At 46.5% G+C, this 16,487-nt stretch overlaps 1 protein-coding gene across 3 annotated transcripts in view; it reads left to right on the forward strand.

The window, feature by feature from the left end:
* The window catches only part of LOC139552771 (lysine-specific demethylase phf2-like), a 144,413-nt gene that overhangs the window by 66,902 nt on the left and 61,024 nt on the right, over positions 1–16,487 (forward strand). For all 3 annotated transcript variants that reach the window (XM_071364805.1, XM_071364814.1, XM_071364821.1), the window contains exons 10-12: positions 8,597–8,688; positions 10,170–10,259; positions 15,913–16,290. In XM_071364805.1, coding sequence (XP_071220906.1) covers positions 8,597–8,688; positions 10,170–10,259; positions 15,913–16,290 — 560 coding nt within the window. The remainder of the gene's footprint in view (positions 1–8,596; positions 8,689–10,169; positions 10,260–15,912; positions 16,291–16,487) is intronic.

Below are 16,487 nucleotides of genomic sequence, written 5' to 3' on the forward strand. Positions count from 1 at the left end.
AGCGTTACACCGAGGCCTGTACTCTGGAGCGGGATAGATTTGGAGGTGGAGGGTCCGTCATGGTCTGGGGCGATGTTTCACAGCACCATCGGACTGAGCTTGTTGTCATTGCAGGCAATCTCAATGCTCTGCGTTACAGGGAAGACATCCTCCTCTCTCATGTGGTACCCTTCCTGCAGGCTCATCCTGACATGAGCCTCCAGCATGACAATGCCACCAGCCATACTGCTTGTTCTGTGTGTGATCTCCTGCAATACAGGAATGTCAGTGTTCTGCCATGGCCAGCAAAGAGCTCGGATCTCAATCCCATTGAGCACGTTTGGGACCTGTTGGATCGGAGGGTGAGGGCTAGGGCCATTCCCTCCAGAAATGTCTGGGAACTTGCAGGTGTCTTGGTGGAAGAGTGGGGTAACATCTCACAGCAAGAACTGGCAAATCTGGTGCAGTCCATGAGGAGGAGATGCACTGCAGTACTTAATGCAGCTAGTGGCCACACCAGATACTGACTGTTACTTTTGATTTTATATTTTTATATTTTACAATTTTACCCCCCTTTTTCTCCCCAATTTCGTGGTATCCAATTGTTAGTAGTTACTATCTTGTCTCATCGCTACAACTCCATTACGAAGGTCGAAAGCCGTGCGTCCTCCGAAACACAACCCAACCAAGCCGCACTGCTTCTTAACACAGCGCGCATCCAACCCGGAAGCCAGCCGCACCAATGTGTCGGAGGAAACACCGTGCACCTGGCGACCTTGGTTAGCGTGCACTGCGCCCGGACCGCCACATGAGTTGCTGGTGCGCGATGAGACAAGGATATCCCTACCGGCCAAACCCTCCCTAACCCGGACGACGCTAGGCCAATTGTGCGTCGCCCCACGGACCTCCCGGTCGCAGCCGGCTGCGACAGAGCCTGGGCGCGAACCCAGTTTCAAGTTCCTTGGTGTCCACATCACCAACGTGAAGAGGGCACGACTACACCTTTTCCCCCTCAGGAAACTGAAAAGATTTGGCATAGGTCCCCAGATCCTCAAAAAGTTCTGCAGCTGCACCACCGAGAGCATCTTGACCGGTTGCATCACCGCCTGGTATGGTAACTGCTCGGCATCTGACCATAAGGCGCTACAGAGGGTAGTGCATACAGCCCAGTACATCACTGGGGCCAAGCTTCCTGCCATCCAGGACCTCTATACCAGGCGGTGTCAGAGGAAAGCCCAAACAATTTTCAGACTCCAGTCATCAAGTCATAGACTGTTTTCTCTGCTACCGCACGGCAAACGGTACCGGAGCGCCAAGTCTAGGACCGAAAGGCTCCTTAACAGCTTCTACCCCAAAGCCATAAGACTGCTGAACAACTAATCAAATGGCCACCAGACTATTTACATTGACCCCCCCTCCATTTGTTTTTTACACTGCTGCTACTCACTGTTTATTATCTATGCATAGTCACTTTACCCCTACCTACATGTACAAATTACCTCTAACCTGTACCCCCGCACACTGACTCGGTACCGGTACCCCCTGTATATAGCCTCGTTATTGTTATGTTATTGTGTTACTTTTGATAATTTTTTACTTTAGTTTATTTGGTAAATATTTTCTTAACTCTTCTTGAACTTCACTGTTGGTTAAGGGCTTGTAAGTAAGCATTTCACAGTTAGGTCTATTCGGTGCATGTGACAAATAAAGTTTGATTTGATATGATAGAATGGCAGTACAAGGGACTCTACTATTCTCTTCACCAAGTCCACTGCAACAGCTACATTACGGCCTGGCAGATGGCTTCCATGTGACCCCTTTATCACATACACTTTTAACCTAAACTGCTGTCCTTTCCAAACACTAGTATCTGTAAAGTTACCATACGGTTCAGTAGTATCTGCAAAGTGACCCATACGGTTCAGTAGTATCTGTAAAGTGACCCATACGGTTCAGTAGTATCTGTAAAGTGACCATACGGTTCAGTAGTATCTGTAAAGTGACCATACGGTTCAGTAGTATCTGTAAAGTTACCATACGGTTCAGTAGTATCTGTAAAGTGACCATACGGTTCAGTAGTATCTGTAAAGTGACCATACGGTTCAGTAGTATCTGTAAAGTGACCATACGGTTCAGTAGTATCTGTAAAGTAACCCATACTGTTCAGTAGTATCTGCAAAGTGACCCATACGGTTCAGTAGTATCTGTAAAGTTACCATACGGTTCAGTAGTACCTGTAAAGTGACCATACGGTTCAGTAGTATCTGTAAAGTTACCATACGGTTCAGTAGTATCTGTAAAGTAACCCATACGGTTCAGTAGTATCTGTAAAGTTACCATACGGTTCAGTAGTATCTGTAAAGTAAACCATACTGTTCAGTAGTATCTGTAAAGTGACCATACGGTTCAGTAGTATCTGTAAAGTAACCCATACGGTTCAGTAGTATCTGTAAAGTTACCATACGGTTCAGTAGTATCTGTAAAGTTACCTTACGGTTCAGTAGTATCTGTAAAGTGACCATACGGTTCAGTAGTATCTGTAAAGTAAACCATACTGTTCAGTAGTATCTGTAAAGTGACCCATACGGTTCAGTAGTATCTGTAAAGTAAACCATACGGTTCAGTAGTATCTGTAAAGTAAACCATACGGTTCAGTAGTATCTGTAAAGTTACCATACGGTTCAGTAGTATCTGTAAAGTAACCCATACGGTTCAGTAGTATCTGTAAAGTGACCATACGGTTCAGTAGTATCTGTAAAGTGACCATACGGTTCAGTAGTATCTGTAAAGTGACCATACGGTTCAGTAGTATCTGTAAAGTTACCATACGGTTCAGTAGTATCTGTAAAGTTACCATACGGTTCAGTAGTATCTGTAAAGTTACCATACGGTTCAGTAGTATCTGTAAAGTTACCATACGGTTCAGTAGTATCTGTAAAGTAACCCATACGGTTCAGTAGTATCTGTAAAGTTACCATACGGTTCAGTAGTATCTGTAAAGTTACCATACGGTTCAGTAGTATCTGTAAAGTTACCATACGGTTCAGTAGTATCTGTAAAGTGTCCCAGTTTCCCCCATGGCCTGTCTGGTTTAGTTACTTTTCAGTGGTGGCATGTTTTTCAGTGTGCTATAAGTATTTTCTGACATGACACTTGTATCTGCTCCTGTGTCAATCTTAAAGTCTGTTGTAGTACCTTTTATTTGCAGTTCAACTTCTTATGGCTGGGGGGGCAGTATTGAGTAGCTTGGATGAATAAGGTGCCCAGAGTAAACTGCCTGTTACTCAGGCCCAGAAGCTAAGATATGCATATTATTAGTAGATTTGGATAGAAAACACTCTGACGTTTCTAAAACTGTTTGAATGATGTCTGTGAGTATAACAGAACTCATATGGCAGGCAAAAACCTAACAAAAAATCCAACCAGGAAGTGGGAAATCTGAGGTTTGTAGGTTTTCAAGTCTTTGCCTATCCAATATACATTTAAAAAATTTGGTCCGATTGCACTTCCTAAGGCTTCCACTAGATGTCAACAGTCTTTAGAACCTTGTTTCAGGCTTCTACTGTGAAGGTGGAGCGAATAAGAGCTGTTTGACTAAGAGGTCTGGCAGAATGCCTTGAGGTAAGTCAGGCGTGCGGCCGTGAGAGCGAGCTGCGTTCCTTTTCCTTTCTAAAGACAAAGGAATTGTCCGGTTGGAACATTATTGAAGAATTATGATAAAAAATATCCTAAAGATTGATTCTATACATCGTTTGACATGTTTCTACGAACTGTAATGGAACTATTTGACTTTTTGTCTGGACTAAGTCCCTGCGCCTCTTGAATTTGGATTTGTGAACTAAAGGCGCGAACAAAAAGGAGGTATTTGGACATAAATGATGTCATAAATGACATAAACGTGTTCGATGGACTTTATCGAACAAAACAAACATTTATGAGTGCATTCCGATGAAGATCATCAAAGGTAAGTGAATATTTATAATGCTATTTCTGACTTCTGTTGACTCCACAACATGGCGGGTATCTGTATGGCTTGTTTTGGAGCCTGAGCGCTGTACTCAGATTATAGCATGGTGTGCTTTTTCGGTAAAGTTTTTTTTAAATCTGACACAGCGGTTGCATTAAGGAGAAGTTTATCTTTAATTCCATGCATAACACTTGTATTTTCATCAGCAGTTATGATGAGTATTTCTGTAAATTGATGTGGCTCTCTGGAAAAATGGCTGTGTTTTTCTGTGACTAGGCGCTGACCTGACATAATCGCATGGTATGCTTTCGTCGTAAAGCCTTTTTGAAATCGGACACTGTGGTGGGATTAACAACAAATGTATCTTTAAAATGGTGTAAAATACTTGTATGTTTGAGGAATTTGAATTATGTTGTTTGAATTTGGCGCCCTGCACTTTCACTGGCTGTTGTCAAATGGATCCTGTTAAGGTGATTTCAGCCGTAAGAAGTTAACTGTCATTGCTTTAGTCATCAACATCTGTGACTCCCAGGAAATGGAACTCACCCTCTCCTCCGCTATCGTTGGGTGCAGTAAACCTCGTTGACCACCCGGGAGCGACAAACGACTGCGAAATGTTTCCTACAGTTGCTGCGTTCTTAGCAGCACATCTGTCCTCTTTAGCCTTACCACATCTGTCCTCTTTAGCCTTACAACATCTGTCCTCTTTAGCCTTACCACATCTGTCCTCTTTAGCCTTACCACATCTGTCCTCTTTAGCCTTACCACATCTGTCCTCTTTAGCCTTACCACATCTGTCCTCTTTAGCCTTACCACATCTGTCCTCTTTAGCCTTACCACATCTGTCCTCTTTAGCCTTACCACATCTGTCCTCTTTAGCCTTACCACATCTGTCCTCTTTAGCCTTACCACATCTGTCCTCTTTTACCACATCTGTCCTCTTTAGCCTTACCACATCTGTCCTCTTTTACCACATCTGTCCTCTTTAGCCTTACCACATCTGTCCTCTTTAGCCTTACCACATCTGTCCTCTTTTACCACATCTGTCCTCTTTTACCACATCTGTCCTCTTTTACAACATCTGTCCTCTTTAGCCTTACCACATCTGTCCTCTTTTCCACATCTGAAACATCTTGTTCACATTGTGTCCCCTTTGTTTTGTCCGTTTCCGTGTCTCTGTTTGTCATTGTGTCCTTTTGTTTAATCCCCTTTGTTTTGTCCGTTTCCGTGTCTCTGTTTGTCATTGTGTCCTTTTGTTTAATCCCCTTTGTTTTGTCCGTTTCCGTGTCTCTGTTTGTCATTGTGTCCTTTTGTTTAATCCCCTTTGTTTTGTCCGTTTCCGTGTCTCTGTTTGTCATTGTGCACCGCTCATTTGTATGCTACTTCCCTTGACTTGCTCTGACTGCCTCACAAGCTCTACCGCTTTGTCGAGTGTCAAGTCAGGCGTTAGTTCAAGCTTCTCGGACATCTCCCTATGACCAACCTGTCCAGGATATTTGAGTTCTTGGCAGTGTTGAAAGCCATGTAACATCTATCCGGTGTATCCCTCGGGGGGTTCCGCGGGCTTGTGGGTGCGCTGATGAAAACGGGCTCTTACATGAATCGTGTTCACTTTGGGCACTAAATCATTGTCCAGTTCTCCCATAACAATCTCATCATTTTTCTGATCCTCCACAGAAGACCTGAATATCTTGAAAACGTGTTCGGCTTCTTTCCCCTGTGGATAGAGCAGTGTACAGACCTGTAACTCCTTTCTGGTGGGTGGGAGAGGCATATGGCTGGGAGAGATGATGGGAGGGAGGGAGACAGGCTGGGAGGGAGGGAGACAGGCTGGGAGGGAGGGAGGGAGACTGGGAGGGAGACTGGGAGGGAGGGAGGGAGACTGGGAGGGAGACAGGCTGGGAGGGAGGGGATGGAGGGAGGGAGACAGGCAGGCTGGGAGGGAGGGAGGGAGAGGCATGTGTCTGATTTAAAGGGCCTTGCAGTAACATCTTCCAGGAGTTTACTGGTCTAATCAGATGTTTTCTGTTATTAAACCAGAGTGAATTCAGTTTCAACAGAGATCTATATTTCCCTGCTGTCTGGGTAGGAAATGGTGACCGCTCTCTGAAACGTGATGTGTTCTGATTGGTTAATTAGTTTACTGACAGAAGTTAGGCTAGAGGGAGCCGCTCTCTGAAACGTGATGTGTTCTGATTGGTTAATTAGTTTACTGACAGAAGTTAGGCTAGAGGGAGCCGCTCTCTGAAACGTGATGTGTTCTGATTGGTTAATTAGTTTACTGACAGAAGTTAGGCTAGAGGGAGCCGCTCTCTGAAACGTGATGTGTTCTGATTGGTTAATTAGTTTACTGACAGCAGTTAGGCTAGAGGGAGCCGCTCTCTGAAACGTGATGTGTTCTGATTGGTTAATTAGTTTACTGACAGAAGTTAGGCTAGAGGGAGCCGCTCTCTGAAACGTGATGTGTTCTGATTGGTTAATTAGTTTACTGACAGAAGTTAGGCTAGAGGGAGCCGCTCTCTGAAACGTGATGTGTTCTGATTGGTTAATTAGTTTACTGACAGAAGTTAGGCTAGAGGGAGCCGCTCTCTGAAACGTGATGTGTTCTGATTGGTTAATTAGTTTACTGACAGCAGTTAGGCTAGAGGGAGCAGCTCTCTGAAACGTGATGTGTTCTGATTGGTTAATTAGTTTACTGACAGAAGTTAGGCTAGAGGGAGCCGCTCTCTGAAACGTGATGTGTTCTGATTGGTTAATTAGTTTACTGACAGAAGTTAGGCTAGAGGGAGCCGCTCTCTGAAACGTGATGTGTTCTGATTGGTTAATTAGTTTACTGACAGAAGTTAGGCTAGAGGGAGCCGCTCTCTGAAACGTGATGTGTTCTGAGCTCTCTGAAACGTGATGTGTTCTGATTGGTTAATTAGTTTACTGACAGAAGTTAGGCTAGAGGGAGCCGCTCTCTGAAACGTGATGTGTTCTGATTGGTTAATTAGTTTACTGACAGAAGTTAGGCTAGAGGGAGCCGCTCTCTGAAACGTGATGTGTTCTGATTGGTTAATTAGTTTACTGACAGAAGTTAGGCTAGAGGGAGCCGCTCTCTGAAACGTGATGTGTTCTGATTGGTTAATTAGTTTACTGACAGAAGTTAGGCTAGAGGGAGCAGCTCTCTGAAACGTGATGTGTTCTGATTGGTTAATTAGTTTACTGACAGAAGTTAGGCTAGAGGGAGCCGCTCTCTGAAACGTGATGTGTTCTGATTGGTTAATTAGTTTACTGACAGCAGTTAGGCTAGAGAGAGCCGCTATCTGAAACGTGATGTGTTCTGATTGGTTAATTAGTTTACTGACAGAAGTTAGGCTAGAGGGAGCAGCTCTCTGAAACGTGATGTGTTCTGATTGGTTAATTAGTTTACTGACAGAAGTTAGGCTAGAGGGAGCCGCTCTCTGAAACGTGATGTGTTCTGATTGGTTAATTAGTTTACTGACAGAAGTTAGGCTAGAGGGAGCCGCTCTCTGAAACGTGATGTGTTCTGATTGGTTAATTAGTTTACTGACAGCAGTTAGGCTAGAGGGAGCCGCTCTCTGAAACGTGATGTGTTCTGATTGGTTAATTAGTTTACTGACAGAAGTTAGGCTAGAGGGAGCCGCTCTCTGAAACGTGATGTGTTCTGATTGGTTAATTAGTTTACTGACAGAAGTTAGGCTAGAGGGAGCCGCTCTCTGAAACGTGATGTGTTCTGATTGGTTAATTAGTTTACTGACAGAAGTTAGGCTAGAGGGAGCCGCTCTCTGAAACGTGATGTGTTCTGATTGGTTAATTAGTTTACTGACAGCAGTTAGGCTAGAGGGAGCAGCTCTCTGAAACGTGATGTGTTCTGATTGGTTAATTAGTTTACTGACAGAAGTTAGGCTAGAGGGAGCCGCTCTCTGAAACGTGATGTGTTCTGATTGGTTAATTAGTTTACTGACAGAAGTTAGGCTAGAGGGAGCCGCTCTCTGAAACGTGATGTGTTCTGATTGGTTAATTAGTTTACTGACAGCAGTTAGGCTAGAGGGAGCCGCTCTCTGAAACGTGATGTGTTCTGATTGGTTAATTAGTTTACTGACAGAAGTTAGGCTAGAGGGAGCAGCTCTCTGAAACGTGATGTGTTCTGATTGGTTAATTAGTTTACTGACAGAAGTTAGGCTAGAGGGAGCCGCTCTCTGAAACGTGATGTGTTCTGATTGGTTAATTAGTTTACTGACAGCAGTTAGGCTAGAGAGAGCCGCTATCTGAAACGTGATGTGTTCTGATTGGTTAATTAGTTTACTGACAGAAGTTAGGCTAGAGGGAGCAGCTCTCTGAAACGTGATGTGTTCTGATTGGTTAATTAGTTTACTGACAGAAGTTAGGCTAGAGGGAGCAGCTCTCTGAAACGTGATGTGTTCTGATTGGTTAATTAGTTTACTGACAGAAGTTAGGCTAGAGGGAGCCGCTATCTTACAGTAGAAAGAGGCTTTTATGAAAAATGAGTCTTCAACTCAATCAATGTTCACAGTGAATGAACAGAATCCAATTAATTTAACCTTTATTTGAACAGTTTATCCCTTTGAGGTCAAATGACCTCTTTACCAAGAGAGAGCTGTCTAACATGATTCTCTCTTGTTGCAGGTTTACACAAGTCCAACAAGCAACCAGCTGCCTACCTGGTCCACGGAGCTAAGATCATCAACGGAGCTTTTAGAGCTTGGACCAAGAAACAGGTAACCATCAGTTCCACCTATACACTCTAAATCCCACCTTTATAATGGACAATATGTCCCGTTGTCCTTCTTTCTATCCACAGTCTTTAGAGAGTCAGCGTCTCGTGATGTCCTGTCTACCAATGTCAGCTGCTACTACAGCTACTATCGCTCTCTGACTGTGTTCCATGTACCGGGTCTCTCCTCCAGGCTCTGACTGTGTTCCATGTACCGGGTCTCTCCTCCAGGTTCTGACTGTGTTCCATGTACCGGGTCTCTCCTCCAGGAACTGACTGTGTTCCATGTACCGGGTCTCTCCTCCAGGCTCTGACTGTGTTTCATGTACCGGGTCTGTCCTCCAGGTTCTGACTGTGTTCCATGTACCGGGTCTCTCCTCCAGGCTCTGACTGTGTTCCATGTACCGGGTCTCTCCTCCAGGTTCTGACTGTGTTCCATGTACCGGGTCTCTCCTCCAGGCCCTGACTGTGTTCCATGTACCGGGTCTCTCCTCCAGGCTCTGACTGTGTTCCATGTACCGGGTCTCTCCTCCAGGCTCTGACCGTGTTTCATGTACCGGGTCTGTCCTCCAGGCTCTGACTGTGTTCCATGTACCGGGTCTGTCCTCCAGGCTCTGACTGTGTTCCATGTACCGGGTCTCTCCTCCAGGCTCTGACTGTGTTCCATGTACCGGGTCTCTCCTCCAGGCTCTGACTGTGTTCCATGTACCGGGTCTGTCCTCCAGGCTCTGACTGTGTTCCATGTACCGGGTCTCTCCTCCAGGTTCTGACTGTGTTCCATGTACCGGGTCTCTCCTCCAGGCTCTGACTGTGTTCCATGTACCGGGTCTGTCCTCCAGGCTCTGACTGTGTTCCATGTACCGGGTCTCTCCTCCAGGCTCTGACTGTGTTCCATGTCCCGGGTCTCTCCTCCAGGCTCTGACTGTGTTTCTTGTACCGGGTCTCTCCTCCAGGAACTGACTGTGTTCCATGTACCGGGTCTCTCCTCCAGGTTCTGACTGTGTTCCATGTACCGGGTCTCTCCTCCAGGCTCTGACTGTGTTCCATGTACCGGGTCTGTCCTCCAGGCTCTGACTGTGTTCCATGTACCGGGTCTCTCCTCCAGGCTCTGACTGTGTTCCATGTACCGGGTCTCTCCTCCAGGCTCTGACTGTGTTCCATGTACCGGGTCTGTCCTCCAGGCTCTGACTGTGTTCCATGTACCGGGTCTCTCCTCCAGGCTCTGACTGTGTTCCATGTACCTGGTCTCTCCTCCAGGCTCTGACTGTGTTCCATGTACCGGGTCTCTCCTCCAGGCTCTGACTGTGTTCCATGTACCGGGTCTCTCCTCCAGGCTCTGACTGTGTTTCATGTACCGGGTCTCTCCTCCAGGCTCTGACTGTGTTCCATGTACCGGGTCTCTCCTCCAGGCTCTGACTGTGTTCCATGTACCGGGTCTCTCCTCCAGGCTCTGACTGTGTTTCATGTACCGGGTCTCTCCTCCAGGCTCTGTTAGAACATGAGGATGAGCTTCCAGAGAACATGAAGCCCACTCAGCTCATCAAGGACCTGGCCAAGGAGATCAGGATCTCAGAGGTACGACTCTGCCCTGCTCAACGCCACCTTGCCCTGTCCTTGCCTGCTCTGTACTGTACTCATCTATTCTACTGGCCAGGTTTCCAAAGGCCTGTTGTTGTTGGAGAGATACATAGAGTATATCTGACATTAACAGTACAGACATAACCTATACAGTTGAAGTCGGAAGTTTACATGCACTTAGGTTGGAGTCATTAAAACTTGTTTTTCAACCACTCCACAAATGTCTTGTTAACAAACTATAGTTTTGGCAAGTCAGTTAGGACATCTACTTTGTGCATGACACACGTAATTTTTCCAACAATTGTTTACAGACAGATTATTTCACTTCTAATTCACTGTATCACAATTCCAGTGGGTCAGAAGTTTACGTACACCAAGTTGACTGTGCCTTTAAACAGCTTGGAAAATTCCAGAAAATGATGTCATGGCTTTAGAAGCTTCTGATAGGCTAATGGACATAATTTGAGTCAATTGGAGGTGTACTTGTGGATGTCTTTCAAGGCCTACCTTCAAACTCAGTGCATCTTTGCTTGACATCATGGGAAAATCAAAAGAAATCAGCCAAGACCTCAGAAAAACAATTATAGACCTCCGCAAGTTTGGTTCATCTTTGGGAGCAATTTCCAAACGCCTGAAGGTACCACGTTCATCTGTCCAAACAATAGTACGCAAGTATATACACCATGGGACCACGCAGCCGTCATACAGCTCAGGAAGGAGACGCATTCTGTCTCCTAGAGATGAACGTACTTTGGTGCAAAAAGTGCAAATCTATCCCAGAACAACAGCAAAGGACCTTGTGAAGATGCTGGAGGAAACATGTACAAAAGTATCTATATCCACAGTAAAATTAGTCTTATATCATCATAACCTGAAAGGCCGCTCAGCAAGGGAGAAGCCACTGCTCCAAAATCGTCATAAAAATGACAGACTACGGTTTGCAGCTGTACATGGGGAGAAAGATCGTACTTTTTGGAGAAATGTCCTCTGGTCTGATGAAACAAAAATAGAACTGTTTGGCCATAATGACCATCATTATGTTTGGAGGAAAAAGGGGGAGGCTTGCAAGCTGAAGAACACCATCCCAACCGTGAAGCACGGGGGTGGCAGCATCATGTTTTGGGGGTGCTTTGCTGCAGGAGGGACTGGTGCACTTCATGAGAAAGGAAAATTATGTGTATATATTGAAGCAACATTTCAAGACATCAGTCAGGAAGTTAAAGCTTGGTCGCAAATGTGTCTTCCAAATGGACAATGACCACAAGCATACTTCCAAAGTTGTAGCAAAATGGCTTAAGGACAACCAAGTCAAGGTATTGGAGTGGCCATCACGAAGCCTTGACCTCAATCCTATAGAACATTTGTGGGCAGAACTGAAAAAGCGTGTGCGAGCAAAGAGGCCTACAAACCTGACTCAGTTACACCAGCTCTGTCAGGAGGAATGGGACAGAATTCACCCAACTTACTGTGGGAAGCTTGTGAAAGGCTACCTGAAACGTTTGACCCAAGTTAATCAAGTTTAAGGCAATGCTACCAAATACTAATTGAGTGTATGTAAACTTCTGACCCACTGGGAATGTGATGAAAGAAATACAAGCTGAATTAAATCATTCTCTCTAATATTATTCTGCCATTTTACATTCTTAAAATAAAGTGGTGATCCTAACTGACCTAAGACAGGGACTTTTTACTAGGATTAAATGTCAGTAATTGTAAAACTGTATCTGAACTGCATCATGGGTTTTGTAGTGAACTGGGTTACTAACTGTCCTATGAACTCACAGCTCAGACTGTTGTCGTGGTTCAGAGTGACAGCTCAGACTGTTGTCATGGTTCAGAGTGACAGATCAGACTGTTGTCGCGGTTCAGAGTGACAGATCAGACTGTTGTCGTGGTTCAGAGTGACAGATCAGACTGTTGTCGCGGTTCAGAGGGACAGATCAGACTGTTGTCATGGTTCAGAGTGACAGATCAGACTGTTGTCGCGGTTCAGAGTGACAGATCAGACTGTTGTCATGGTTCAGAGTGACAGATCAGACTGTTGTCATGGTTCAGAGTGACAGATCAGACTGTTGTCGTGGTTCAGAGTGACAGCTCAGACTGTTGTCATGGTTCAGAGTGACAGCTCAGACTGTTGTCGTGGTTCAGAGTGACAGATCAGACTGTTGTCGCGGTTCAGAGTGACAGATCAGACTGTTGTCGTGGTTCAGAGGGACAGATCAGACTGTTGTCGTGGTTCAGAGTGACAGATCAGACTGTTGTCGTGGTTCAGAGTGACAGATCAGACTGTTGTCGTGGTTCAGAGTGACAGATCAGACTGTTGTCATGGTTCAGAGGGACAGATCAGACTGTTGTCGTGGTTCAGAGTGACAGATCAGACTGTTGTCGCGGTTCAGAGTGACAGATCAGACTGTTGTCACGGTTCAGAGTGACAGATCAGACTGTTGTCGCGGTTCAGAGTGACAGATCAGACTGTTGTCGCGGTTCAGAGTGACAGATCAGACTGTTGTCGCGGTTCAGAGTGACAGATCAGACTGTTGTCGTGGTTCAGAGTGACAGATCAGACTGTTGTCGTGGTTCAGAGTGACAGATCAGACTGTTGTCATGGTTCAGAGTGACAGCTCAGACTGTTGTCATGGTTCAGAGTGACAGATCAGACTGTTGTCGTGGTTCAGAGGGACAGATCAGACTGTTGTCGTGGTTCAGAGTGACAGCTCAGACTGTTGTCATGGTTCAGAGTGACAGCTCAGACTGTTGTCATGGTTCAGAGTGACAGATCAGACTGTTGTCGCGGTTCAGAGTGACAGATCAGACTGTTGTCATGGTTCAGAGTGACAGCTCAGACTGTTGTCGTGGTTCAGAGGGACAGCTCAGACTGTTGTCATGGTTCAGAGGGACAGATCAGACTGTTGTCATGGTTCAGAGTGACAGCTCAGACTGTTGTCATGGTTCAGAGTGACAGCTCAGACTGTTGTCACGGTTCAGAGTGACAGCTCAGACTGTTGTCACGGTTCAGAGTGACAGCTCAGACTGTTGTCGTGGTTCAGAGTGACAGCTCAGACTGTTGTCATGGTTCAGAGTGACAGCTCAGACTGTTGTCGTGGTTCAGAGGGACAGATCAGACTGTTGTCATGGTTCAGAGTGACAGCTCAGACTGTTGTCGCGGTTCAGAGTGACAGCTCAGACTGTTGTCATGGTTCAGAGTGACAGATCAGACTGTTGTCATGGTTCAGAGTGACAGATCAGACTGTTGTCGTGGTTCAGAGGGACAGATCAGACTGTTGTCATGGTTCAGAGTGACAGCTCAGACTGTTGTCGTGGTTCAGAGTGACAGATCAGACTGTTGTCGCGGTTCAGAGTGACAGATCAGACTGTTGTCATGGTTCAGAGTGACAGATCAGACTGTTGTCACGGTTCAGAGTGACAGATCAGACTGTTGTCGCGGTTCAGAGTGACAGATCAGACTGTTGTCGTGGTTCAGAGGGACAGATCAGACTGTTGTCATGGTTCAGAGTGACAGCTCAGACTGTTGTCGTGGTTCAGAGTGACAGATCAGACTGTTGTCATGGTTCAGAGTGACAGCTCAGACTGTTGTCACGGTTCAGAGTGACAGCTCAGACTGTTGTCGTGGTTCAGAGTGACAGATCAGACTGTTGTCATGGTTCAGAGTGACAGCTCAGACTGTTGTCGTGGTTCAGAGTGACAGATCAGACTGTTGTCGCGGTTCAGAGTGACAGATCAGACTGTTGTCATGGTTCAGAGTGACAGATCAGACTGTTGTCACGGTTCAGAGTGACAGATCAGACTGTTGTCGCGGTTCAGAGTGACAGATCAGACTGTTGTCGTGGTTCAGAGGGACAGATCAGACTGTTGTCATGGTTCAGAGTGACAGCTCAGACTGTTGTCGTGGTTCAGAGTGACAGATCAGACTGTTGTCATGGTTCAGAGTGACAGCTCAGACTGTTGTCACGGTTCAGAGTGACAGCTCAGACTGTTGTCGCGGTTCAGAGTGACAGATCAGACTGTTGTCGTGGTTCAGAGTGACAGATCAGACTGTTGTCGTGGTTCAGAGTGACAGATCAGACTGTTGTCGTGGTTCAGAGTGACAGCTCAGACTGTTGTCATGGTTCAGAGTGACAGCTCAGACTGTTGTCGTGGTTCAGAGTGACAGCTCAGACTGTTGTCACGGTTCAGAGTGACAGCTCAGACTGTTGTCATGGTTCAGAGTGACAGCTCAGACTGTTGTCGTGGTTCAGAGTGACAGCTCAGACTGTTGTCATGGTTCAGAGTGACAGCTCAGACTGTTGTCATGGTTCAGAGTGACAGCTCAGACTGTTGTCGTGGTTCAGAGTGACAGATCAGACTGTTGTCGTGGTTCAGAGTGACAGCTCAGACTGTTGTCGCGGTTCAGAGTGACAGCTCAGACTGTTGTCGCGGTTCAGAGGGACAGATCAGACTGTTGTCGTGGTTCAGAGTGACAGATCAGACTGTTGTCGCGGTTCAGAGTGACAGCTCAGACTGTTGTCGTGGTTCAGAGTGACAGATCAGACTGTTGTCATGGTTCAGAGTGACAGCTCAGACTGTTGTCACGGTTCAGAGTGACAGCTCAGACTGTTGTCGCGGTTCAGAGTGACAGCTCAGACTGTTGTCGTGGTTCAGAGTGACAGATCAGACTGTTGTCATGGTTCAGAGTGACAGCTCAGACTGTTGTCATGGTTCAGAGTGACAGCTCAGACTGTTGTCGTGGTTCAGAGTGACAGCTCAGACTGTTGTCACGGTTCAGAGTGACAGCTCAGACTGTTGTCATGGTTCAGAGTGACAGCTCAGACTGTTGTCGTGGTTCAGAGTGACAGCTCAGACTGTTGTCGTGGTTCAGAGTGACAGCTCAGACTGTTGTCGTGGTTCAGAGTGACAGCTCAGACTGTTGTCATGGTTCAGAGTGACAGCTCAGACTGTTGTCATGGTTCAGAGGGACAGATCAGACTGTTGTCATGGTTCAGAGTGACAGCTCAGACTGTTGTCGTGGTTCAGAGTGACAGATCAGACTGTTGTCGCGGTTCAGAGTGACAGATCAGACTGTTGTCGCGGTTCAGAGTGACAGATCAGACTGTTGTCACGGTTCAGAGTGACAGATCAGACTGTTGTCGTGGTTCAGAGTGACAGATCAGACTGTTGTCATGGTTCAGAGTGACAGCTCAGACTGTTGTCATGGTTCAGAGTGACAGCTCAGACTGTTGTCGTGGTTCAGAGTGACAGATCAGACTGTTGTCATGGTTCAGAGTGACAGCTCAGACTGTTGTCGCGGTTCAGAGTGACAGCTCAGACTGTTGTCGTGGTTCAGAGTGACAGATCAGACTGTTGTCACGGTTCAGAGTGACAGCTCAGACTGTTGTCACGGTTCAGAGTGACAGATCAGACTGTTGTCATGGTTCAGAGTGACAGATCAGACTGTTGTCGCGGTTCAGAGGGACAGATCAGACTGTTGTCGTGGTTCAGAGTGACAGCTCAGACTGTTGTCATGGTTCAGAGTGACAGCTCAGACTGTTGTCATGGTTCAGAGTGACAGCTCAGACTGTTGTCATGGTTCAGTGGGACATTAGTAAAGTGAGTATCTGTGGATAAATGACCATGTCATTGTGTTGTTGTTCAGAATGCGGCTAAAGCCATGAAGAGTGATTTGAGCAGCAAGGCTCCAGTGGAGGAACCCCCTGCTGCCCCGTCAGAGCCTGAGGACCCTGCTTCCCCCTCCAGCGTCCCCTCTCCCTCCCCTCCCCTCCGGGAAAAAACAGCCAGGAAGAAGGCCTCCAAGCCTCCCAAGCCGCCCAAGATGCCCAAGGCCCCCAAACCTCCCAAGGTCCCCAAAGTGAAGGAGGGAGGGAACAAGAAAGGAAAGAAAGAGAAGGAGGTCCCTCCCCCTCCTCCTCCTCCTCCTCCGTCGAAGCCCTCCAGCCTGGCAGCTCTGGAGTCTCACGCCAAGGACATCCTCAGCAAGATGGACCAGCCCAAGAAGGGCAAGATGGGGGGCAAGGTGAGCTATTAACCTGTTTAACCATGTTTAACCTGACTGGGCCTGGAACAAACACACCCCTATAGGCCAAGATGGACCAGCCCAAGAAGGGCAAGATGGGGGGCAAGGTGAGAGCAATAACAACCATAACTTATTCACTTCTAATACCCTGTTTAAAGGGAAACTTAAACATTTTTCAACTTCATCATCTCCAGCAC

The sequence above is a fragment of the Salvelinus alpinus genome, chromosome 2 (assembly GCF_045679555.1).
Source record: "Salvelinus alpinus chromosome 2, SLU_Salpinus.1, whole genome shotgun sequence".
Lineage (NCBI taxonomy): Eukaryota > Metazoa > Chordata > Actinopteri > Salmoniformes > Salmonidae > Salvelinus > Salvelinus alpinus.